The sequence below is a fragment of the Glandiceps talaboti genome, chromosome 15, assembly GCF_964340395.1.
Source record: "Glandiceps talaboti chromosome 15, keGlaTala1.1, whole genome shotgun sequence".
Taxonomy (NCBI): domain Eukaryota; kingdom Metazoa; phylum Hemichordata; class Enteropneusta; family Spengelidae; genus Glandiceps; species Glandiceps talaboti.
The window spans coordinates 7,838,288-7,865,154 of NC_135563.1; the positions used below are offsets into that span (position 1 = coordinate 7,838,288).

General features: G+C 37.2%; 2 protein-coding genes across 2 annotated transcripts; both read left to right on the forward strand.

Moving 5' to 3' along the window:
- The first annotated feature begins 97 nt into the window (after window positions 1–97).
- LOC144446908 (condensin complex subunit 2-like) lies at window positions 98–18,693 on the forward strand. Its single transcript, XM_078136754.1, has 18 exons — window positions 98–339; window positions 3,083–3,170; window positions 4,081–4,179; window positions 5,225–5,345; window positions 6,456–6,517; window positions 7,020–7,091; window positions 7,558–7,750; window positions 8,308–8,396; window positions 8,847–9,094; window positions 10,083–10,219; window positions 11,344–11,453; window positions 12,883–13,005; window positions 13,858–13,962; window positions 14,548–14,727; window positions 15,313–15,420; window positions 16,751–16,915; window positions 18,014–18,068; window positions 18,683–18,693. Exons 1-18 carry the CDS (start codon window positions 98–100, stop codon window positions 18,691–18,693), a joined length of 2,208 nt encoding a protein of 735 aa, XP_077992880.1.
- A 5,998-nt stretch (window positions 18,694–24,691) lies between these two features.
- Window positions 24,692–26,780, forward strand: LOC144446528 (acetylserotonin O-methyltransferase-like). The gene has a single exon (XM_078136312.1). The coding sequence runs from the start codon at window positions 24,764–24,766 to the stop codon at window positions 25,808–25,810; it is 1,047 nt and encodes a 348-aa protein (XP_077992438.1). The 5' UTR covers window positions 24,692–24,763; the 3' UTR covers window positions 25,811–26,780.
- Window positions 26,781–26,867: the final 87 nt, after the last annotated feature.

Genomic DNA, 26,867 nt, shown 5'->3' on the forward strand with positions numbered 1-26,867 from the left:
CATGTAGAAGTATAGAACAATTTCTCCACTGGATAAACTTTTCAGTGTCGTTTCACCACATGTCAATTTATTATTTTTTCACATCTTTCCAGGAATAATGCCAAGTGTACGTGAAGAGATGCTTTCACCGGTTCCCAGTAAACGACTTCCATCTACACCGTCCAGTGACTTCATATCACCAACAACACATCGACATCGCAGTCGCGTCAATCATCAGTCTCCCCTCCTGAGCAATGTCCAAGTCAATGACGATGATGAAGAAAGGAGGCAACGCCGACGATCTAAAGTTCTGGAAATGCAAAGGACTTTACAAAGTCCTGTAGCAACACCAGGAGACAGGTACGTGTATTATCACAAGAAATCTTTCTTATTCTTTAATTAAGGGGCATACATGTGAACAGAGTTTATACTTTCGGGGCATAATTTTTGCCTTTTTTAAAAGATACCTACTGAAGTAAGTACAACATTGTTTATTTGGTTAAAGGCCCGTATCGACTATAAAAGGAGGATTACAGTAGGGACGCTCATTTATGCAAAGCCTCTCGTACGCCTAACATCGCCTGGGTGCTCCAAGAAAACTGTCAAAATCACGGCTATTTCCCGAGCATTTACTCTAAATGTATCCCAAAATGAATTATAAATATGTAGAAGAGGTGCCTGAGTGAATTGTTTTGTAAATTATGATGATCTGGGAGCGAAATTTGATGTATGTTGTCATGTGGTATGTGGCGAAATGTTAGGTTAGAAGCGTCCAAACAGCTGTCACTCAAATACTGTGTAAACGTTTGCGTAATTCCCTGGGGGGTTGGTAGTATCTCGATAATCAATTCGCTAGATTATTTACCTCTACCTACCATAATAACATAACGGTAATGATCAAATCAGAAGTACGGTCCGGCGACAAGGCAAAAGTATACAGTGGTAGAAATGTGACTATTTTGTAGTTTGTTGTGTGTGTGTGTGTGTGTGTGTGTGTGTGTGTGTGTGTGTGTGTGTGATTGTCTTTCTGTTTGGGTTTTATTTTTTGGTAATGGGAGTACAATTTACTCATACAGTAGAAAACCAATTAGAAAGGTGTTTTGATATCAAATTCGAATAAAATTGCTAACAAATGACAACACCGACATACGCAAAACGTGAACGTGTAGTTTAGGTAAGGTACACTCTTTTTGGAGGATGTGGTGGCCCTGAAAAGGGCCGTTTGGTTTGTGGCTTTTCAGCCGTTCGGTTAGACCGAGCTTACGCCCAGCTATGACCTCTGTACGGCACACCGGGTAAATTTGGATAAAGAGACTGTACCTGCGAAGTGACGCATTTAGGCATCACTTCCCTACGACTGATGGCAACATCATCAGCCTGCATTAGTGGCTGCTTCCTATGTAAGTAGCGTGGATCGTTCCACGCATTTCTTCGGTCGAGCATATTCCAATACTTTCGGTAGAGCCGATGGCGAACCAAAACATTTTCGTCACAAGGTTCCTGGCCCATACCAAGCCAGTCTTGTTGGTATGTTGTGACACACGGGTAGCAAAGGCAGTGCGGACATTCGTTTTGATGCAAAGCAATGTCGTTGTTTTGATCTTGCAGATCGTCCCCGATACCACTGTCATTGATGGCCGAGGCCTCGTCACCGATATCGATACCACTGTCGTTGCTGGCCGAGACCTCGTCAGTTGACTCAACAACGCCAGTGTTGTCAAGGTCGGGTGACTCGGAATCAATAACCAGTTCCCATCCGGAGTTTGCAAAGAGAGCCTTGATAGCGTCCCTTTGAACTTCATTGACGGCAATCAGTATCTTGCTGCTCATCTTGATGACAAACTGTCGTCCAAGCTCCATATTTTGATTCACTGTACAGTGGTAAAGTTATAAAATTGGCCGGTTCAACCCTTTCGGGACATTGCAATGAACGATAAACAAAACAGCGATTTACTTCAGACAGTTCCTTTGCCATCGCTAGTGCATTGTTGTGTGATACGTCAACACAGCTGTCTCCCCGGTACATTTGTATTCCGATCTTTGAACAAACATACAAAAGGTTCTTTTTCGTGAAATTCATTCTTTTATTTATAAAACTATATGTGTTACATAATTATGACACATTACAATGAAACAAAATTACCACCTCTGTCGAGTCAAAAGTGTTATATGCAGTAGACAACTGCCATCCATTGTCTATGGTATAATACGCACAGTGCACAGTCGCTGTATACTGTGTCGGCCGAACTTTCAAGCTCAATGTGTATATGGCCGTTTCGTTGCGAGCCTGTACATAATACAGTTCGAGTATCACAACGACTAGCAACGCAGTGAAATGATTCCGATGTCCGTTGTTACTATAAATGATTTTGGTTCAGGCAGAAACAGTGTCTGTCATAACAGGATATTTAGTAAATGTTTGATCGTTGTCATTGATATGTGGACACGGTGACGTGAGTGTTAATCCGCTCAGATAAGACGCTGTGTACTGGGTGGAGTAGTCCCTAATGCGGTGACCCGGGATTGAAATACTGGCCTTTAAAGTGGCTATATGGATCAGGATTTGGACGGGTATTTATTTTGGATTTTAAATTTACGAAACAATGTTATCATGTCACTTGAAAAATCCATGTGAAACAACACATGCCTTGTAGTCTTTGTTTGTAACTCAATAAAATGCTAAAGATTAATTAATGTGTAAAATGTTTGTTAAATATTGTATGTTGTACAATAACAAACTTTTTACACATTTTTGTAGCGTTTTGCAATGTATCGAGTGACAAACACAGACTTGGTCTGTGTTGTTTCACATTGATTTTTCAAGTAGGAAGCTATGGTAAAATTGTTTTATAAATTGAAAAAAATTAAAATTAATACCCAATCCCCATCCATATGGCCACTTGAATTAACCCAAACATATTGAGATGAATGCACACTGGTTTCCGACACCATAGTACATGCAAAGTTTTAAAAAGTGTTCATTATGTGTTCTGACTTTACATCCCCACACACGCCATGTAACATTGACGTTATAATTGTTCTGTTCATTTTTTTCTCAAGTTGCACAACTGTTATTCAGGTAGTTGTTATTTTTTTGTCACAGGAGACGCTTGTCGATTGGTAGTGGTAGTTTCAGTAATGCCCAAGTTATTGAGCATTATTCAAATTGTATCAAGTTATCTGCTGAAAATGTAAGTGTTACCGTAATCATCCAAACATTTTTTTAGTGTCTAACACAGGGGAGCAGGATAAGGTTTGGGAACCCCGGTAACAGAAAGGGGGAAAGAGGTAAAACTGGTAGTGCTTCCCATGCAATGTATCATAGTTTTGGTGGGGAACCCCGGTAAAATGATGTGGGAACCCCGGTAGATTTTACCTACTTACCGCCCTTAAATAAAACACTGCTGTGTTGATACATGTACATAGTAAGGCCTAAGCACATTTTTTCTTCCTTTCTTGGCTGTTGAGTTTGATTACAAGCCAACCATATATTCCTGCAGCATGTATAACAGCATAAACATCTTTAAAATGAATTTCCCTCACCCCCCCCCCCCCAAAAAAAAGGGGGGGGGGGATTTGTGCTGGATGTGAATGGATCAAGAACCGAAAGCATGTTGGACCTTGGTCTAGAGACTATCCATCGACTTTGAATCTCTTTCTATGCCTCTGGAAATTGGGGGGGGGGGGGGGGGGGGGGGGGGTTAAGAATAGCTTTCTGTGTTGCATTTGAATTGAAATAACACCAAGAGTTGTACGTATATCCATTTCATGTCTTTAGAGTGATAATGTAAATCTATAAAGTTTTTACATCCACACATGACCTTACCTTCAAACCGAAAGATATTGGTTGGACATAAACAAACATGAGACACCTGTCAATTTCTACTTGGTTACTACTGACAGGTGCTGATGTTAACAGCTTTATATTGTGCCTAGCTAGATTTGTAATTTCAGAAATCAGATTTCCCTGGCCATTGGTAATGATGGATATATTTTGAAAGCCAACACAGTTAGATTGTAGTCTAGTTCGATCTTTACATCACTTTTACATGTACTTCAATATTTCACCTTACACCTACATGTGTGTTTTGTTTCCTGTAGAAAATCACAGCAAAGAATGCATTCAGCTTACATTTGATAGACCACATGTCAGAATTGATTAAACAGAAGGAGAAGACTGGGGGAATGACAAACTTTCAGGTAAGGCAACACTTGTTTTGGTTCTCATACATACTGCTTATACTTCAAATTGAGTTGCCATATGGATGAGGATTTGGTATTTAGTTTGGATTTTTAATTTATAGAACAATTTTATCATGGCTTCGTATTTTAAAAATCAACTTGAAACAACATATGCCAAGTCATTGTTTGTAAGTCAAGAAATTGCAAATGCAGGGGTGAACAAATCCACTGGTCCTGGGTCCGGGACTAGCGATTTTTTTGGCGGACCACACAAATTTGGATTTTTTTAAAGGCACTGGTCTGGGAACCACCAGTTCACAAAATAATTTGTTATACATGTACATACAATAACAAACTTTTTACACACTTTTTTAGCTTTTTGCAATGTATAGTTACAAACACAGACTTGGCATGTGTTGTTTCACATTGATTTTTCAAGTGGGAAACCATGATGCAATTGCTTTATAGGATTAAAAACCCTAAATAAATAGCCAATCCTCATCCATATGGCCACTGTAATATTTTTGGGGTTGAAAAGTGGAAATAAGTTGATCTTTTTTTTTTCGACCACTAGGATGTAAGTAAACTTTATACCACACTCACACCAAGTTGAATACATCGAACACAAATTTGATTTTATATTTAGGCCTAATGAAAGAAAAAACTATTCCATTCCGGTCACCCAACCCCATCTAGATTTTCACTGCTGACCCTAAATTCTTTTTTTTTTGGCATGATATTAACACCCTAAATTTTGGCATGATATTTGACAAAAAAATTGATTAAATTGCGAAAATTGTGAAGTCTCACCAGAAATTGTGGATGCAGAAACTTAAAAAGACAACATAAAACTGTTCTCCCGGTCTGTAATGGAAAGAAACCAATAACGAAGAGATCATGGGGAAAACATTCGGAAGACACTTACGTATAAAAAAAAATATGTAAAAAAAAAAAGTAGAATAAAAAATCTACCTACCCCACCTATTCTAAAATTGAGCGTAATCGGAACCACCTTTTTTTTAGTATGCCTTATTAATGATTTTTTTTTATTCATTCAACCTAGGTTGCAAGTTGTACTTTAGATGCGAGTGCCAAGATTTATGCTGGTCGTATCGACTCAATCCATGCTGATACCTACAAAATGTTAGGAGGACTTGGCAGAGACAATGAAAAGCAAACACAAGGTACCGGAATAAAAAAAAAACTTAAAATTTGGGTTTTGATGAATTGTTCTCTAATACATATATTTCTTATAATGGTCTTACATGAAAATTTGTCAGACCAAGTAAATTTATACACTTAGTAAGCTGTAGAATATATTGTTCATGGTTCCAAGAATCAATATGACGGTAAAATATAGTTTCTTTTTGAATGTTAAATTGGAAACCAATACAACGAGTAACACTGAAGTAAAGCACTTTCTTTATGTCCTATACTTGTTTATAGCATTCATATCAAGTGTAAAAGTATACTGATTCAATTTGTTGATTAACAAGCCTAGAGCATGTGGCCTTTCTAATGTTGTCAATTAGCAAATGAAACAGTATACTTTTACACTTGATATGGATGCTATAAACGATTGTGGTATATAAAAAAAAAACACTTTACTTTGGTGTTATGGGTTGTACAACGTTTCGATCCGTCTACTACTGAGCTTGACCAGGCAATGAAGTAATTAATCAGCATTAATTTCTTTCCGAAATTTGCAGAGTAATACGACGTCTGTAAATTGATGGTAGTTGGTGTCATTGTATGATCAAGGTTCATGCAGGCTGATCAAAACGTTGCATTCATTTCTAATTTACCATTCCTAAGTAACTATATTTTTCTGTAATAACTATATTTTCATATTTTAGATCTATATTGTTAGTTGTATTTCATCTATATATATATATATATAGTTTTGGTAGTACTGGAACTCTTTCTTGGTTGTAACTCGGAGTTTCACGCATTGTGCGTTCATCAGACAACTACATGTACATGTACCTGTTTGTATGGCATGAATCGGAGTTGTCTGATGATCGCACAATGCGTGAAACTCCGAGTTACAACCAAGAAAGAGTTCCAGTACTACCAAAACTATTACGCTCTGCCACTGCAGTATAGAGCACTGTCTTAGCAGATTGATACTCACCGAGTTATATATATATAGTTTTCCAAAACTATTACGCTCTGCCACTGCGGTATAGAGCACTGTCTTAGCAGATTGATACTCACCGAGTATATATATATATGAATTAGCTCAGTTGCAATGTGCAGTAGCTTCACTGATTATGTGTCCACCTTAATTTTAGAAAATGGAGATGTGATGGATGATGATGATGATGAGAGGGGGAAAAAGAAGAAACAAAAAAGAGTAAGTTATCTTTATTTATTTATTTATTGAACTACATGTACATGTACCTGTTTGTATGGCATGAATATTTGAATAACTAATAAATGTATCAAACCTGTAGTAGTGCACTTGTACATGTAGTGTTCCATACTGGCTGTATCTTGAGTTCCTCTGTTATTTTACCGGGGTTCCCCACCAAAATTATTGTGTTTGTAATACAAATACAAATTGTATAGGAAATGATGCCACTTTTACCATATTCTCCCTTTCTGTTACCGACTGGGAGTTCTCCAGATTAACAAAAGCACTCAGTCTGACAATGTTATTATATGTACTTTGGTTGGGTAACAGTCCAACAAATTATGCCCTGATGCACAATGGCATCATGCGGATTCATTAAATCAGTATGTAGGATTACAAGGCTGTGGACTGTGTGAAATGGGAGACAATACAACTCTCCCATGTTAGGTACACATCCATTTTAGGAATGTCAACATGTGTTAACTGTTGTTTATACTTGTAGGCCCGGAAGAAGAACAGAATAGAGACAAATTTGAACAACATCAAAGGCAAACATTTACAGATGGATTTTGAGGTAGGTATACGATATTTAGCATTCACTCGTTGTCTTCATGTTATGAGAATGCAACAGAACCCATAATGCATTAGTGTCGGTGGCAACTTAGGGAGGTGGGGAGGGGGGTGTACTAAAAAGTCGTACTTTTACAGGTAAAATGAATACACTTCAAATGTTTACAAATGCTTACTTCAAAACAGCAAATTGTGTCAATTTAGTATTACAATGCATTCACATGATTTTGTATATACATAATATTTGCTATATTTACTATATTTGCATATAGGTATTCAATAATGTTTTAGGTATTGTCCACACAGCATTTTTACTGTCAATTCAAAACATTGGTGGTTTTAGGGACTGTGTTATCAATAACTTTCTGCACCCAAATTCAATATTAGTAATAGTTCTTGTAATTCAAAGCATCACATTTGTCAAGATGCTTGCAACTAACATTGTTGTCCATTATTGTCATCATTTACAGGTTGATCCACTGTTCAATCAGATGGCTGCTGAGTTTGATGCTGGCGGTGTGGCTGGTTTGTTGTTGAATCAGCTGTGTGTTAACGATGACAGCAGTGAGCTCTTACTTGATGCCTACAGTGTTGCCAATGTATCATCACTTACTGCACAGACAGACCAAAACACTGATACGGTTGATCTTTCTGATATTAGAGGTACAGTATTTATGGCTAGTTAGTTAGTTAGTTAATTAGTTAGTTATTAGTTAGTTAGTTAATTAGTTAGTTATTAGTTAGTTAGTTAGTTATTAGTTAGTTATTTATTAGTTAGTTAGTTAGTTAGTAGTTAGTTATTAGTTAGTTAATTATTAGTTAGTTAGTTAGTTAGTTATTAGTTAGTTAGTTATTAGTTAGTTAGTTATTAGTTAGTTAGTTAGTTAATTATTAGTTAGTTAGTTAGTTAGTCAGTTAGTTAGTTAGTCAGTTAGTTATTAGTTAGTTAGTTATAAGTTAGTTATTAGTTAGTTAGTTATTAGTTAGTTAGTTAGTTAGTTAGTTAGTTACTACAATTGCTGACATCAGACTGTGGATGAATGGAACCTGTTACAAACAGGGAAAGTAAACAACCGAATTGAATTAATAAAACTTGGCACAGCATGTTGGAACAGCAGAGACTTGTATTACATTCTATCATTTCACCACTTTCACTGGTGAATTTTAAATATTGGATTCCTAGTATAAGAATTTCTAACTAATATTTCCTTTGTCGACAGCCCTCTACAAATCCGTTAATCTGGAGGGTGCCCAGATCTGTCCAGAGTTTGCCAGCTTTGAATTTGCCAACTGGGATGACTCAGAGGAGGTGGGAATTGTTCCGTCTTGTCAATTTACCTTCAGTTCTTTACTGTACGTGTTTATATCACAGGACCAGACCCTGTAACCATGTTGTGTATCCGTGGTATTTGCATTGACTACTTGCAGTGTTTTCTGTTGCCCACTTTCACCAACAAAGCAAGTGAAAATGCAGCAGAAAAAGCCACAAGCGTGACTTGTATGATCATAATTTTTCTTTTCGCCTAAATGTAAAATGAGAAAAATATGAAAATCTCAAGTGAACAGAATGTTAATCCTCTTTCTCTACCAACTGGTTATTTGTTTGCACTAAAAAAAACTCCTCCAAGTTGAGCAAAAAAAAACTGGATAAATATGTATTGAAGTTCACCACTTGTAATCTTTAAAGTTGCTCTCGTGCAGAGGTCAGTGCCTGGCAAGCATGTCGTAAATTGATCCCTTTTTCACCACTCTCTTTCAGAGTCCAATCACCAAAATAATCAATGAGATGGGTAACAATGAGCACGCCTTTGACTTGAATGCAGAACCAGAACCTATTGATATTTCACCAGACCCATCTGATCTAGCTGGAGGTGGGGATTACAGTGATGATGACATGTGTAGTAATGGCGATGGTAATTCATTTGATGACAAGGCACTGACAATGATGGATGGAAAAGAAGCAAAATTGATACAGAATAGAGAAGAACTAGACAAAGCTTACCAAAAGTAATGTTCTTGTTTTATTCACTATTGCATGAATTTATTAACTTACACCAGACAATCTTGTAGTAGTTCAAGTTGTGTACATCCCAGCACTAGGATGTACACATGTGCTGGTATATACATGGCTGTGGGGGAAAAAACTTGTGTACGTGGATGTTATAAAAACCTATGCTGTATTGCTATTTTTCACATCCATGTTACATCGATGCTGGCATACCAGTTACACTTCTGTTAAATCTAGGGCAGGTACACACAGTGTGCTGGCCAGAGCTGTTACAGGGACACATAGCTGGTACATCCCCTGTGGCTCCACTCAGCTGGTACAGCTATGTGCACAACCCTGTCGTAGGTATGTAAATGTTACATAGGTTCCCTGGGTATGTCTCCCTTCTTTATCATTAGCAACTGTATCTTCTTTCTCACAGACAGGATTAATTCAATTTATTATTAACATGATTTGATGATGACTTGTATCAATATGCTGCAATAATAGTTGTAGTTATTGTCAGTGCAAGCTTGTCCATGGTTGATTTGGCATGGTTGTACAGCCCGTTTCATGTTAGTGTTCACTGGCTCTGTTGGATACAACCATGCAGAAATCAATAAGAAACTGTACATTCTAGACTTTTCAGATGGTAAGATCACAGTCACTTTATACAATCTGTAAATGAAGCATACTGTAACTAGACGCAGACACACATGCACCAATGTTTTGATGTCTGCATGGTAGCACATTAATTCATGTCATTTAGACAAAATATTGCAAAAAAATGTATTCATTCAATTTTGCTATCATAAAGTGTAGCATGTGTAGTTTCTTATTGATTTCTGTATCAAACAGAATCGGTGAACACTAATATGAAATGGGCTGTATCTGTCCCTGATCACAGAACATACTGATGTCAATGTATTGTTACATTTTGTACAAGCTGTAAGCCTCAAATCTCTTAGCTCAATACCTAAATATTTTAACTTGTGTTCATTACTACAGAGTGATAACGGATGGCACTATGGGTCAGCTGTGTCTCCTGATTGCCCAAGAACAAACAGAATATTCCTATCTAAATCTTGACATGTTGAAAACATGGGCTGGTCCAGAACATTGGAAACTGAGGGCTAGATCAAAAGGTATGGCTTCATTTGCAACCCAATAGTATACACCTTGTTGATAATTACTAATCTTTACGGTCTGGATATGGATTTTGCGGACCGATGTTGTACGGCCGAAGGGCCTGACTCTACTGAGGTCCACAAAACCCATATCCGGGCCATAAAGGTTTTATCACATTCCCTGTGTAGTGGCACAGAAACATCATTTAAAACACATAATCACATAAATTGACTGTGAAATATTATTTCATTCACAAACACATAAAAATAGTGAAGAAATGAACAAAGCCAAATCACTGAGCAAACAGATATCGATGAGCATGCCACTTGGCATATTTTGGCAAAGTGTGCCAGGGTGTGATATGGAAAATTATTGCCCGGGTTCAATGCGTATGCTCGCCATTGAATTGTTTTGGAATCCATACTAAGTATGTGATAACCTGTTTTATTTTCATATAAAAGAAACCCAGTATTCGGTTGGTGAGGCCATATTGGATTCTAAAATGGATTAATTCTAATATCATTTTAACCCCCATCTATTTCTATGTCTTAATTTTTACTGAGAATAGGTTTTTACGACCAAAATAACACTAATTTCACTGCAAAAGTTTCATATTTTTATATCCAAGGTATATATGACATTGCCTGCCTTGCTGTGGCACTATGCTCAGGCCTAAAAAAAAATGTTTGGTTACCGTTACCAAACCCCACCTAGTTTTTTCACTGCTGGCCCTAAACTTTTTTTTACATATTTGAGAAAAATATAATAAAAATCGCAAAAATTGTGTGAAGTCTCGCAAGAAATAGTGGATGCAGAAACTGACATCAACTTAAAAAGACAATATAAACTGTTCTTCCAATCTGTAATGGCTGTACATACAGAAACCAATAGCACAAGAGACCATATGGATAACAGAACTACCTAAACTAGGCACTCACTCACACATTTAAAAAAAAAAAAAAAAAAAAAAAAATTAATAATCTACCTACCCACCTATTCTAAAATTGAGCATAATCTAAACCACACAATTTTTTTTGTTAGGCCTGACCAAAAAAAAACAAAACAAATTGACACCATTTTCAAAATACAATACTGTTTATGATACGTTTAATACCAAATGTTTTCTTTCTTGAATTAAAAGATGCTTCTGGCAGCAGTAAAGTTGATGGCAAGAAGAGGAAAGAGAAACCAGCCTTCAGGGTCGATTATGAAGAAGATATTAATTTTGACAAACTATTTACTAAAACAAAGGTATGTCTACTATAACAGATTTGTCTGCCTATGTGATATATAACTTATTAACTTTGAATTGGTGTAATATAGAACTTATTAACTTTGAATTGGTGTGATATAGAACTTATTAACTTTGAATTAACTTTGAATTGGTGTGATATAGAACTTATTAACTTTGAATTGGTGTAATATAGAACTTATTAACTTTGAATTGGTGTGATATTTTACTTATTAACTTTGAATTGGTGTAATATAGAACTTATTAACTTTGAATTGGTGTAATATAGAACTTATTAACTTTGAATTGATGTAATATAGAACTTATTAACTTTGAATTGATGTAATATAGAACTTATTAACTTTGAATTGGTGTAATATAGAACTTATTAACTTTGAATTGGTGTAATATAGAACTTATTAACTTTGAATTGATGTAATATAGAACTTATTAACTTTGAATTGGTGTAATATAGAACTTATTAACTTTGAATTGGTGTAATATAGAACTTATTAACTTTGAATTGGTGTGATATTTAACTTATTAACTTTGAATTGGTGTGATATAGAACTTATTAACTTTGCATTGGTGTGATATTTAACTTATTAACTTTGAATTGTATATTATTACATGTACTACATTGAATGTAGAATATGAGAAGAGAAAAATGACAATACATGTAGTGAAGGGTTCTCTATTGATGTACCATCTTGGTGCTACAACAGTACTACAAATGAAATTGAATGAGTTTATTGAATTATTACACAATGTAATTCAAATAATATATACACATTACAGGAGTGGCACAAGAAAACTGGATGCTGTTTTGTTAATTGTTGGGAGCAGTTTATCTGGCCAATTAATTTACTAATAATCAGAAAATTAATAGGCCTGATGAGTTGCTCCACATAAATAACAAGACACTTCTTTGTGTTGAAACTAATACTGCAGCACTCCTATCCTGCTATGCAGGGTTTATTTAAACACTGTTAAACTGTCATCACAAATACCAAGCACTTTTAGAGGGGTGGCTGTGTCATGGTGCATGGGTTTTGATTACAAAAATATAACTGCACAGTTGTAGGTGGATTTGTTATTCATTTGATGCTGAAAAATGAGAATTGTCATCAAAGCTTATAGAGATACACAGTCAATATTCGTTGTGTTCAACCTCTATATCAAATGGTTTCTCCCCAGACAGTAGAATTGCACTTGTAACTTGACTCGTGGTTACTCCACAAAAACATTTTCAAAGTGACTAAGTAGTGTCTTGTGAACTACAGAATGAATTATCTGTTTGCATATCTTGGTACATTGCTACCTGAGCTTCCAGGTTTCTCATGCCATTACTATAAGTATAACCATAAAAAGAAACCAAGGTCTTATGGGATTAATCATTCTTTCTTTGTAGTTCTACCAACTAACCCCCCCCCCCTTCTTTCTCTCCAGGCATCAACAACACTGACCAAAGCCACTGTTGAAAAGTGGAATGAAAACGCCACCACACTGCCACCAGATTTACATTACAACCCAGATAATTTATTCAAGTTGTTCCTTAAACCTAAACTCATGGTAAGTTGCTAGACAAGAGAATTTCAAACATAGAATACCATATTTGTGTGTTGTTGTTTTTCAACAGTCATTTTCCATTTGCACTAGAAGTAAAGTGTATTATCATTTCATTACATAACTGGCTCCTATAGTGAGGACGAGTAGTCAGGAGGTCATGGTTTCAAATTCATTTCTTTGATCTGCCAAATCCAGTGTTTTACTGACTCGACAAGTAGGCTGTATCACTCAACCGTGTCTCACTCACAAGATAAGCATAAACTTGTGGGGAAGGGAGTGATAATCGATAATCCTTGAGTAAGGACTCAAGCATTCCGGGACAATTACTCACATGGAACCCACAGGTGCTATGTGTTGCTGGGACTGGGTTACTCTGGGATAGACTGCACTTGGAAAGCCTTCACACAGTTCCACAGTGATGTGATAGCGAACATGCAACATATCCGTGTCACCAAGTTCAAAACTTGATTGCAAATCTCTAGAATCGTCTGGTGTGACCTTATGCATATATAAATTTTGATGGAGCACTTCCCAGCACAAAGTATTTCCTTTAAAAATACTCATGATTTCATTTCTCTCTCTCTCTCTCTCTCTCTCTCTCTCTCTCTCTCTCTCTCTCTCTCTCTCTCCTCTCTCTCTCTCTCTCTCTCTCTCTCTCTCTCTCTCTCTCTCTCTCTCTCTCTGTCTCTGTCTCTCTCTCTCTCTCTCTCTCTCTCTCTCTCTCTCTCTCTCTCTCTCTCTCTCTCTCTCTCTCTCTCTCTCTCTCTCTCTCTCTCTCTCTCTCTCTCTCTCTCTCTCTCTCTCTCTCTCTCTCTCTCTCTCTCTCGCTCTCTCTCTCTCTCTCTCTCTCTCTAGGTAAAGAGACAAGTGGAATCAGAAGACAAAGGTTTGGATGATGGCATTGATAATTACAATTATGAGAATGCTAATGATTGCAATAATTTCTGTCCTGGCGTTGAGGTACGTTTTTTGGGGTTTATTTAGAGACTAGAAGATTTCACTTTTGATGTGACGAACCAAAATAACTGAGTGACTAATATGTGGTTTAGTAACAAATAAGGAGAAAGGTTGTGTTCTATAGGACCTATATTTCACACCTAGTACAAAGCCGTGTTGAGAAGAGTTTTGAATAGAGACTGCATGTATTTCGGGACAATTAGTCCCCAATATTTTTCTTCGTTCAGCGAAGGAAAATACGAGTAACCTAAGGGCGGTAAGTATGTCAAATCTCCCAGGGTTCTCATGTCATTTTACCTGGGTTCCCAAAACAAAATTACAATAAACTCTATGGGGGAAACACTGCCATTCTTACCCCTTTTCTCCCTCTCTGTTACCAGGGTTCCTCAACCTTATCAAAAACACTGCATTTTCATAAACGATGGGTTCTGGAGAGTCATTTCATGATTTTACATCACCTATTGCAATTTCAGAAAAGAAGGAGGGGAACGCTAACATCAATACTAAGAAAACCTGTGTTGTTGTTGTTGTTGTTGTTGTTGTTGTTGTTGTCTTTCATACGATGTAATATCATGTTTTCAATTGTAGGATGATGACGATGACGATGCTGGCAGCGGAATCAGTGGTATGGATTTCAGTACCGGTGGTGGCGGTGAACTAAGTCAAACCACGACATCACAGGGTAGCTTTGGTGTCAATGACAGCCTACTGGATGGTACATTACTGTCACAAAATGCAGGTGATGGTTTAGTGGCTCAACCACACAGGGTAAGTACCATACAACATACATAGTCAAACTATATACCATATTCCGGTTACAGGAAAGATAAAAGATTTCATAGTTTGGACACTAGGGGTGCTGTTCACAAGCCATTTGTTGGCAGGAAGTGAGGGCCAGATTAGTAGAGTATTGCAACATAAAGACAGCATACGCTAAGTTACCACACATTCTCTATGTTTTTCCCACAATGCTATGTTATTAGAGACTACCACTAATCAAAATATGCCTAACCACTACTGTACTACTCTTTTAGAGTTCTTTCACATACATTTCATTCACTGCTTCAATGACATGCAACCAGTGGTCATGACAAAAAATTTAGCCTTCATTTTGCCAAATATGGTGCGCCCTCTTGTGGTGATTACCTGAGATATGGCCGGAACTTCAGGAATATGGTGTATTGACAGCAACCAGAGCCCTTTTGACCAGGAAATAATATACAGAATTCACTATCAATTCCAACTTTGTGTATCTCCCATGACAAAGTCTCTGGGGGTTTTTTAAACTATTTTTGTATCTTATGATTCTAACGATTTTCTTTCTCTTTTTTTACCCTGTATTTGACATAACAGGTAGCCAAGATAGACATTCAATATGCAAGAACAGCAAAGAAAATTGATGTGAAGAAGCTGAAGGCTAGTATGTGGGGGTTATTAACAGTTCCAAAAGAAATAGAGAAGGTAAGGTGCTAAAAGCTAGTATGTGGAGTTATAGAGAGGGTAGGGTGCTGAAATTTAGTATGTGGGGGTTATAGAGAAGGTAGGGTGCTGAAGGTTAGTATGTGGGGGTTATAGAGAAGGTAGGGTGCTGAAGGTTAGTATGTGGGGGTTATAGAGAAGGTAGGGTGGTGAAAGCTAGTATGTGGGGTTATAGAGAAGGTAGGGTGCTGAAGGTTGGTATGTGGGGTTATAGAGAAGGTAGGGTGCTGAAGGTTAGTATGTGGGGGTTATAGAGAAGGTAGGGTGCTGAAGGTTAGTATGTGGAGTTATAGAGAGGGTAAGTTGTTGGATGTTAGTATGAGGGGGTTATTAACAGTACCAAAGGATATATAGAAGGTAAGGTGGTGAAGATTAGTAAGTGGAGGTTATTAATTGTTCCTAAAGATATATAGAAGGTAAGATGGTGAAAGCTAGTATGGGGGGGGGGGGGGGTATTAATAGTTCCTGAAGATATAGAGAAGGTCAGAAGGTAAGGTGGTGACGGCTAGTATGTGGGGATTATCAAGAAGGTAGGGTGCTGAAGGTTAGTATGTGGGGTTATAGAGAAGCTAAGGAAGGAGTCAGACAAAACTGTCTTATGATTATAATCTGTAAGGATGTCAGGAAAATTTATAACAAATAGCATTGTCTTATCTGCTGTTGAAACCTTTGAAAACATTCTCCTAAATCTTCTTAGGCCTGTGAAAAGTAGTTTTGGTCAAAGTGTGCCAAGACAGAGAGATTATGTTAAAAAACAATGTCATCACTAGATATTTTCCCATAAACCCTTGTAGGAAATCTCCAAAATATGTGAACACATGTCAAGTGCTGTAGGGCTTCTTCACAAGATTTCAAAGTTGAGTAAGTTACTGAGGTGCTATTTTATCACCCAAAATTATATGTAAGTTGATAGCAATAATCAATACAAGTGTACTAGATTATATGGTGGAAATAAGTCTGATTGGACTTTTCCTTTAAGTTGATAGCAGTAATCAATACAAGTGTACTAAAGACAGAAATAAGTCTGACTGGACTTTTCCTTTAAGTTGATAGCAGTAATCAATACAAGTGTACTAAAGACAGAAATAAGTCTGACTGGACTTTTCCTTTAAGTTGATAGCAGTAATCAATACAAGTATACTAAAGGTAGAAATATAAAGTCTAAGTGGACCTTTCATTATGAGAAATAAAATAAAACTGTAATCCCAACGAAGAACACTTTTTTCTCAATGCAATGTCTTACCTTTGACCTTTGATATTTGTTGGGTGGACATTTGAACTGTTTCCTAAATCATTTAATGTTGTCTATCAGGAAAAAGTTGAAACCATCCCATCTATGGACGATAATGGTGTAGCGGGTATTCAGTCTTTTAATAACATGTACAAGTCACTGCCTGATCAAATTTCAACACATATGGCCAAGAATTTATCGATACCGATGTGCTTTGTGTGTCTTCTTCATCTTGCAAATGAAAAGGTGAGTTTTCAGTTTATACTTGTGTGTAAAAAAAAAAAACATATAAAAAATGAATAAACATAAACTGAGAGGTAGAAACGTGATGTGTCATCTTGGATTTTCAGCTCCAGAATTCAATATTTACACTATCTTGATTACAGGGTGATTATATCTACATTACCAAGGCACCAACTTGTTGGAATCTCCTACATGCAACATGATTTTCATCAAGCAATGACACAAAATGGCAATTAATTTCAGATAGCGCCCTTTTGATCTTTACGCACATATCTACAGGCTAGCTATCTGATTGCAGCAACAAGTAGTTTTAGTTTGTGTCGATCTTAGTTTGCCTATAGCTTGATTTCCATAGTAGTACATCAACAACAATTGTGTCTATCTTAGTTTGCCTACAGCTTGATTTCCATAGTAGTACATCAACAACAATTGTTTCTATCTTAGTTTGTCGATAGCTTGATTTCCATAGTAGTACATCAACAACAAATGTGTCTATCTTAGTTTGCCTATAGCTTGATTTCCATAGTAGTACATCAACAACAATTGTGTCTATCTTAGTTTGCCTACAGCTTGATTTCCATAGTAGTACATCAACAACAATTGTGTCTATCTTAGTTTGCCTATAGTTTGATTTCCATAGTAGTACATCAACAACAATTGTGTCTATCTTAGTTTGCCTATAGCTTGATTTCCATAGTAGTACGTCAACAACAAATGTGTCTATCTTAGTTTGCCTATAGCTTGATTTCCATAGTAGTACATCAACAACAATTGTGTCTATCTTAGTTTGCCTATAGCTTGATTTCCATAGTAGTACATCAACAACAAATGTGTCTATCTTAGTTTGCCTATAGCTTGATTTCCATAGTAGTACATCAACAACAAATGTGTCTATCTTAGTTTGCCTATAGCTTGATTTCCATAGTAGTACATCAACAACAATTGTGTCTATCTTAGTTTGCCTATAGCTTGATTTCCATAGTAGTACATCAACAACAATTGTGTCTATCTTAGTTTGCCTATAGCTTGATTTCTATAGCAGTAAGTTTTTTGCCACGTAACAAGTTTTGTAATACAAAGCCCTATTCTTTTTTTCTGTAGAATCTGAAGATAGATGGAGTGGAGGCATTTGGGGATCTCCTGATATCTCAGGATAGTTAGTTTTTTTTACAGATGTCTTCATATACTTATTTTACTGAGGTGTCTATGATGTGTGTGTATGTAAACTGTCAATATACCACTTTTACGTGTACTGAAAATGGAGCCGTGTGAATACATGGAATTCCAGCTTAAAGGCCAAGGTTTCAGTCCCAGGTTCTTATTACACAAATGTTATCAGTGGAGCCATAAGGATTACATAGGATTATTCTGTTGTTCTATTGTTCTGTCGTTCTTTTTTTTTTACACCTACATGTTAATCCTAATCTCAACTGGGTCTTTAAGCTTATACCATCTAGAAATCCTAAACTCTAAAATTCATAATCTGACATGATTTTTTTTTTTTTCTCCCAAAAATGTCATTCCTTTGTGATATAAGTTACACTATTTATTTTGATTTTGACTTTTGGTGTATTCAGATGTCCAGTTTTTGTAATATTTTATAGTTATTTTTTTCTTAATCTAGTTTTAGTTATTTTTTTAAATCTAAATTAAAACCATGTACACTGCCACACAAAGTATATGTATAAAAACAGTCAAAGTGTCTGATAAAAGACTTTTATGTCCTGTTAATATGTTTCTGTTTTTTGAGCTTTTTGTTATATTCACCAGATTTTACATAAACATGATTTTATTTTCATGATTCAAAATTTCATGCCTTGAACACTGCCTTTCCTCAACTTTGAGACCGACTCCCAATAAAGCTATTTAATTCTGTCATAGAGGGCGCCCTTTCATAGAAACATCTACCCTCTCTCCGTAAAGAAGGTCAAAAGTGAGACTGATTGAGACCATTGTATGTGCAACCTCCCTGAAATAGAGCTAAAAAAAGATTGACTAATCATGCCGAGAAGAGGTCTATTTTACAGTAGGTAGAGCATCATGGGTAAACAATGGTAGGAGCTTCACATCTAACCAGGGACCTTAAGGACATCAAGGCCAGCAAGTCTGTCATGTGATAACAATTTTTGCCTTGGATAAAAGTATTGGTTTTTTTAAACTGATCAACATAGACTGTACTGTAACATACTGAGTCCTAATGTAACAGCTTCCTTCATTTTGGTTTGAGGTCTACAGCTGTTTAAAAGTGCACATACAACATACATAATGGGGCCAGTGTTCTCTAACATTGTCAAAAACTGTTTATGTATTTACATCATTGTGTTTGTTTGTTTGTGATGCAACTGAGTGTAAATATAAACAATGATGTCACTTTTGATAATACAATTGAAAATAATCTTCACAGTTATGCTATATCCCCCCCCTCCCCCCCCCCCCCCCAGTCAAACTGTTAATACTGTAGTGTGGATTTCTACTGTGGATTTATTTAAGCCAAATGCGTGAAAAAGTGTTCGTTTTTTTCCATGGAAATAACCCTGCTAAAATACTGTTACAGTATGCAAATTAACTTACATATTGTTATCAATGACGTTACCATGGCATCATGAACTCTCATATAAAACATGCACACGGAACATGAAGTAGTAGCTGACTCACCACTAAAATAACAATAAACATTAAAACTAGTACTTAATAACTGCAAATAACTGAAAGATTTTAAAATTGCATAATTTTAACTTCACCTAGAACTACATGTCTATTTGCAGGAATACCTGAATTCAAAAAAGAATTTATGATGTTAATTTCACCTTTGCTCTGTCTGCCAGAATAAACTACACTTGGTATGTCCTAAAATGTCTTGCCGCCTAATTTTTCATACGTCAGTCAAAAATAAATATGTTCACAGTATTTCCCTCTGTATTGACCTTCCATTGCATGGTTTTGATAAGAACACATTTATGTCCTTTACATAATAGCTCACATTCACAAACAAATTTCAAATTTTCCCTGGCATTTCATGTACTCATAAAACTGTTGTTATCAAATCATGAAATGCAATACATATACATGCTGTGCTAAATGTTATTAATCCAATTCATTTATTCACTTTCCCTGTTTGTAACACGTTGCATATGTAAACACTTACTTGTCACTGGTTGTAATGTGGAATGGTACATTTGTAATTTATCTACCTCAGACTTCTATGATGTCATCTCTTACTTAGTGTGGATGCCAACATGGTCTCAAACTAAACCAGAGTTGTGTGAGTGGAGCTGTAAATCATAACGATTCTGTTCAGGGACTACACTATCTCTTCCTATCAACTGTAAAAGTACAGACTTGACGTCCACCATATGTACATGTAGTAGATAAGGGAATAATTATGAAACTTTTAAATTCGTACTGCCGTGATAAAATAGTGCTCCAGGGTGTCCAGAATTGTGTTTTGATTTTTTTTTTTGTGTTTTTTTTTTTATATATATACAAGAATATAGTTGTAATGAACATATATACAAGAAGGTACCAGTGTATATAATATATACATCATTAGTGATTTTCAACGTGACATGTACCTTGCTGTAGATGATAGTTATTAGTTGTCATAGCAACTTTTGAAATGTAAAGTAGTAGTATTTTAAATAGAATGTTTTTTCATGTCAATCATGGTATATGAAATGAGATTGACCCAATATTGTCATAATATTTAGTTTTGAATTCTATTTTCCTCTGCCTGTAAATATCTTTTCCTTGTTATTTTAGACTGAATTTCTTGAATAAATGAATATTACTTCCTGAAATTCCACAGATGTATTTTCTTTGTGTTATTCTTGTAAACAACTGTATGCAGCCTGACTTGTGTGTTGAGATCAGAAGACTTTATCAAGAGCCGATTGGAACAAGTTCCCACCTACCTACATCCCCATAGGGCTAACTTGGTAAGCTAAGTAAGTTGATAACTTGGAAAAGGCCCCCACCTACCTACATCCCCATAGGGCTAATTTGATAAGCTAAGTAACTTGATAACTTGGAAGAAGTTCCCACCTACCTACATCCCCATAGGGCTAACTTGGTAAGCTAAGTAAGTTGATAACTTGGAAAAGGCCCCCACCTACCTACATCCCCATAGGGCTAACTTGATATCTAAGTAAGTTGGTAACTTGGAACAAGTTCCCACCTACCTACATCCTCATAGGGCTAACTTGGTAAGCTAAGTAAGTTGATAACTTAGGTAACTAAGGGTTAAGTTGTCGGTGACTGAGTGGTAAGTAAGAAGAGTGTCGTTCAGTTTGACTCTACCGAACAACTCAGGTTTTCCCCGGGTACTCCGGTTTCCTCCTGCATTAACACTGAACCCATGAGGAATGGCCCTCACTGGACTTCTTGGGAGACATGTGTTTATATGCTTAAAGAACTATCAAGTATAAATAACGATTATTATTAACTTGGAACAGGTTCCCACCTACATCTGCATTTTGCTATCTTGGCAAACTTGCTCATGTGTCTTTTATGTGCATAATGTGGGCATCATTTAATTTCAATGTGAAAATATTTCACTTGACTATCGCAATAAACTGCTTGCCATAGTAAGATTAATATTTTTGTCATGCCTCGTCTGTAAGGTAAACCACTCAGGAGGAAACCGGAGTACCCGGGGAAAACCTGAGTTGTTCGGTAGAGTCAAACTGAATGACACTCTTCTTACTTACCACTCAGCCACCGACAACCCTTAGTTACCAACTTACTTAGCTTACCAAGTTAGCCCTATGGGGATATATAAGTAGGTGGGAACTTGTTCCAAGTTACCAACTTACTTAGCTTACCAAGTTAACCCTATGGGGATATAGGTAGGTGGGAACTTGTTCCAAGTTACCAACTTACTTAGCTTACCAAGTTAGCCCTATGGGGATGTAGGTAGGTGGGAACTTGTTCCAAGTTATCAACTTACTTAGCTTACCAAGTTAGCCCTATGGGGATGTAGGTAGGTGGGAACTTGTTCCAAGTTACCAACTTACTTCAAGTTAGCCCTATGGGGATGTAGGTAGGTGGGAACTTGTTCCAAGTTACGATCATTTAATTTCAATGTGAAAATATTTCACTTGACTATCGCAATAAACTGCTTGCCATAGTAAGATTAATATTTTTGTCATGCCTCGTCTGTAAGGTACGCCGTGACGGGGCGCCCTCACACATCGAAAAAACCCTCCGATGAGGAGACTGGTGAGGGTGAAACGACACGGCGTATCTCAGTGTACAGTCTATGGCAAAACGCCGTGTTTGTAAGATTTTTGTTGAGCCTGACGACGTTTTCATTTTTTTAAAAACTTCTGCTCAATTGATTTCCAGTGTGTGTATATATATATCCTATGCGTATAGACATATTGCACGGTATTATTTATTAGCGATATACTAACAAGTCGGTCCCTACTTTTATTTCGAAGTCCAGTGGTAGAAATAATAACTATGGTTTGCGAGAATGAAACACCGCTATAGCAATCAAAACTTACGAATACACAGTCAAATACGCATCTGGACATGTGTTAGAACAACTATAAATTGATTCACCAAACAAGACCTAAATATAGTTCACGTGTGGACTTTGGTTTCACCTAGTACGTGTATATCACATAAATTTTCTCGAATATTTGTTCCTTAAATAAACCGGAGACAACTCCAACATTCCTTCGTCCTAGCTAGCTACCGTCTCGAAATAGGAAACACTCAAGTCATAAATCCGTTGCGTCGTTTGTTGTTACTGCGTTGATTCGACATTTCCGCTATGCATGATCCATAAGGTGATGATAGTCCACCGTATCACTTATTAACGTAGTCACCGTGGATGAATTTCCCAAAATTTTTGTCGTTAAGTTAAGATAAATGAACACAACGTGACAGACAGATACAGTAAAGACAGACACAGTAAAGACAATACAGACAGACAGACAGACAGACAGACAGACAGACAGACAGACTGACTGACTGACTGACTGACTGACTGACTGACTGACAGACAGACAGACAGCCTGGACAGCCTACAGCTGGACAGACGGGTAGGTAGGTAGGTAGGTAGGAAGGTATGTACTAGACAGACAGACAGACAGACAGACAGACAGACAGACAGACAGACAGACAGACAGACAGACAGACAGACAGACAGACATACAGATAGATAGATAGATAGATAGATAGATAGATAGATAGATAGATAGATAGATAGATAGATAGATAGATAGATAGATAGATAGATAGATAGATAGATAGATAGATAGATAGATGGATAGATGGATAGATAGGCAGACGGGTGGGTGGGCGGGCGGGCGGGTGGGCAAATAAATAAATGGATGAGCAGGCAGGCAAGCAAGCAGGCAGAGGGAGAGAGGAGCGCCTAGGGACCGAGACATCCACCTAAAACATACAGCTACAGATCAAGGACACGCCTAGAAGCAAACAAGCATACAGTATTATTGATTCCATGCAATTTACCGATGGGATGAAAGGATGATGGGCGGTGATCATAAGTATTTAGTTTTAGTCTGGAGTTGTACAGGTTGCCGTAATGTTTAACCATTTGAGAGACAATGTGGTGGCACTGTATTATCATATTATTATAGATTATTTCATCATCACATAAAATAACAAATTACAGCTTCGTCAATCTCCACTAATCATTATTCCCCCAATATTTCTTTCAAGATAAAACGAAAACATCTGAAGAATTATATTGGCATTTTTTGGAGATACAAAATATAAATAATACGACATGTTCACTTTTTTTGTGTAATATGCGTTTCGAAAATTTAAATTTAAGATAAACCACTCGGAAGTCCTACATTTAAAAGCTTGCATATTATAGCATTTGGGTCTGCATGGAATTAACTGATTCAGAAAAGAAATGCAGTATTATTGAAAGAGGCCGAATTCGAAAGAATTCCATTGAAGGGAGCTCCTAAATTTTGTCAGACATATTGGTATCGCATAGTATAACTTGTTATAAACTCTTTACATTGAATTTTGTAATAGTATATAAACAGATTGCTAAAACATGAGTGTACGAACTATGTATGCTATGCCAAGGAATGTACAAAGGGAGGGTACATGTTATTCTTGCATCTGTACGTCGACTAAATTGCAGTGTGTCATCTTCAGTGCATTTGCGAACAACACGTGCCAACACTCCACCCCCGTATACCATTATTAGTACAGTTGGTGAACACATTGACGCCATGCTTGGGTCAATTAACTTGTTAGCTCAGTTGTTTGGAATGGGCTTAAAGGCGAGTACATTGTTTGTTCGTTCCATCACCTTCAAGTCACAAAATATTTGTTCGATTCGTCATTATGATGAGGTGTATGTACATGTAGTAGATTTGTCCCATGGTGTGCGGTTTACAGACGTTCCACAGCTATATTTTACTCATACATAGATGAAACTTGACTAACTTCCTCGGTGTCTAATCTTAAACCCCCCTAAACGCAGAGGTGTAAAATGATATTTTGTTTATTCGGCTATTCTGTTTCGAATGTCTAATCTTTCCATCTGGGGCTATTTCATCTGACCTTGAATAACCTCGGGAAGACTCCATTTGTTTACGTGCTCAGACACGATTAGGCAAATCAATTGGTTCAGAAAAGTAGCGTAAGTGATCTTACTTTTTTTCTTCGGTCCCATATATGGTACGAAGGATGACGATAGTTTAAGTCATCGCTACGCATGCGTAATCCGATCCCACTTGTATATATATGTATATGTGTGACACTCTTTAGGAAACCGGTGCATTTTATTCCGAGCAGCGAGTGTGAACTTCCGTCATATTGTCACCGTACCAACAACAGATACATCAAACTCTTTCAAACATGGCAGAAAATGGTGCTGAAGCTATTGAAATTCTTGCCCACGTTCATTCTTACGCCGTTACCCAAGCACTGGTAGCGGCCTGTCATCTTCGTCTTTTCGACCACATCGAGAATAAAGGATTGACAGCGCAACAAGTGGTGGACGCAATACATGCAGACGCTGTAGCCACCCAAGAACTGTTGAACGCGTTGATGTCACTTGGATACGTCGAGAAAATCGAAGGTACAAACTACGCCAAGCCAATATACAGGAACACATCACTTGCCAGTAAGTATTTGGTGACAACCAGTACAGAGTCGCTCTATCCCTATATCATGATCCAAGGCCAGGTGGCGTATCCTGTACAGTCTAATTTCAAGCATGCGGTACAAGAGGGTCAGTCACAGGTAGGGCGGACCTTCCAGGGCCAAACCTTCTCGGATATTATCAACAAAGATGCTAAGAAAGCTATGGGATTCTATGCATCTAAGCATGCACTTTCTCGCGTGTTCAATACTCCAGTGGTTCTGGATTGTTTTGATTTATCGTCGTACCGCGAGGCTTGTGACCTGGGAGGTGGGAGTGGTACAGTCGGACTAGCACTGGCACAAACCTACCCTACTATGACCGTCAATGTGTTTGATCGTCCTGCTGCCATTGATGCTGCCCACAAGTTCATCCTGGAATCGAGTATTCCTGGCAACTTAGTATTCGAGACTGGCGACCCAATGAAAGATTCCCTGCCTTATTGCGATTTGTACATTTTGTCCCACATCATTAATGTCATGACAGACGACGCAGCAGCATTCCTGTTGAAAAAAGTCTTCGCTACCATGGTTCCCGGAGGAGCTATCCTACTGCTTGAGAAACTTTTCGATGATGACAAGCAAGGTCCCTACTTCACACACATGTTTTCTTTGAGTTCATTAGCTTTCAACGGAACGAGGCAACGGTCCTGTGAGGAGGTCAGGAAACTACTTGAAAGGCAAGGCTTTCGAGAAGTGGAAGTGAAAAGAACCGGGTCATTATCAGATGCAATACTGGCTAAAAGACCAATGATACCTTGAATGAAGTCACAGAGGAATCATACAAATAGAAGATGGCGAGTTTAATAGACAGTAACCATGGTAACACATAGACAAGTAGCTCTACAGTATACAAAATTAATCATCGAGTTGGAAAATCTGACAAGTTCAGACGAGGTCAATTTTAATGCGGTTCCCACAGGAACTTTCCAAGCATCTAGTATTACATTCCCTCCACATGCTCCAGGAAGTAGATATTGTTTAAGCGACTTTCACATAACACACTTAGCATAGACTACATGTGTGTCTTCAACAACATGTCTTTACAGCTATAATACAATAACATATTTTTTCGCGTTCAGTAATCTTGTTTCTGAACTATGACTCCCGACACCCAAACATGTCTATGAAGGAATCCATCATGCTGTCAGGAGTTGTATTTGCTCTGTTGTAGTACTTGTACAGTGCCGTTTACATGCAAAAGAGGCATGTGGCTTGACGATGCTATATAATGTCAGCTTATTACCGTAGACATGGATCGAATAATAGGCTTGGTTCGTCGACTTTTCTAACCATTGTAGGATTTATATTGAGACATTGTACTGACTATAGACAGAACGTAGCATAACAATTTACTTAAACCTTCATCCGAGCAAACTTTGAACTGGAAATTATGAAAAATGAACCTGTAATAAAAATTTTGATTTTAATGACACGCATTATATGTATTTGGCATACTGATGTTAGGACATATTTTTGTGCTACAAAATACCTTAAATTGACAAGTCTAGAGACCATCTTTTGTCTGCCTTTTTTTTATGTCAGAGAGGACAGGGACGATAAAAAGGAAGACTTGCCCTGTATGTGTAGGAATTGTACTTTATTCTGTGCCAATTGGCACACTGTGATGGGAAAACGTAGAAGCCTTCGGAAATGAAAACGTCAATAGTTAACCTTTTGCCTGTAACGTACAATGACTTCATTCAGTGCAGTTTAAATAAAAGCTTTTTCATTTTGAACACTTTATTTTGTGGGATGGCATGACTGTTATTCACCTCTCTATTGAAAGTACACGTTTTAACTTTAACACATGCGAAAC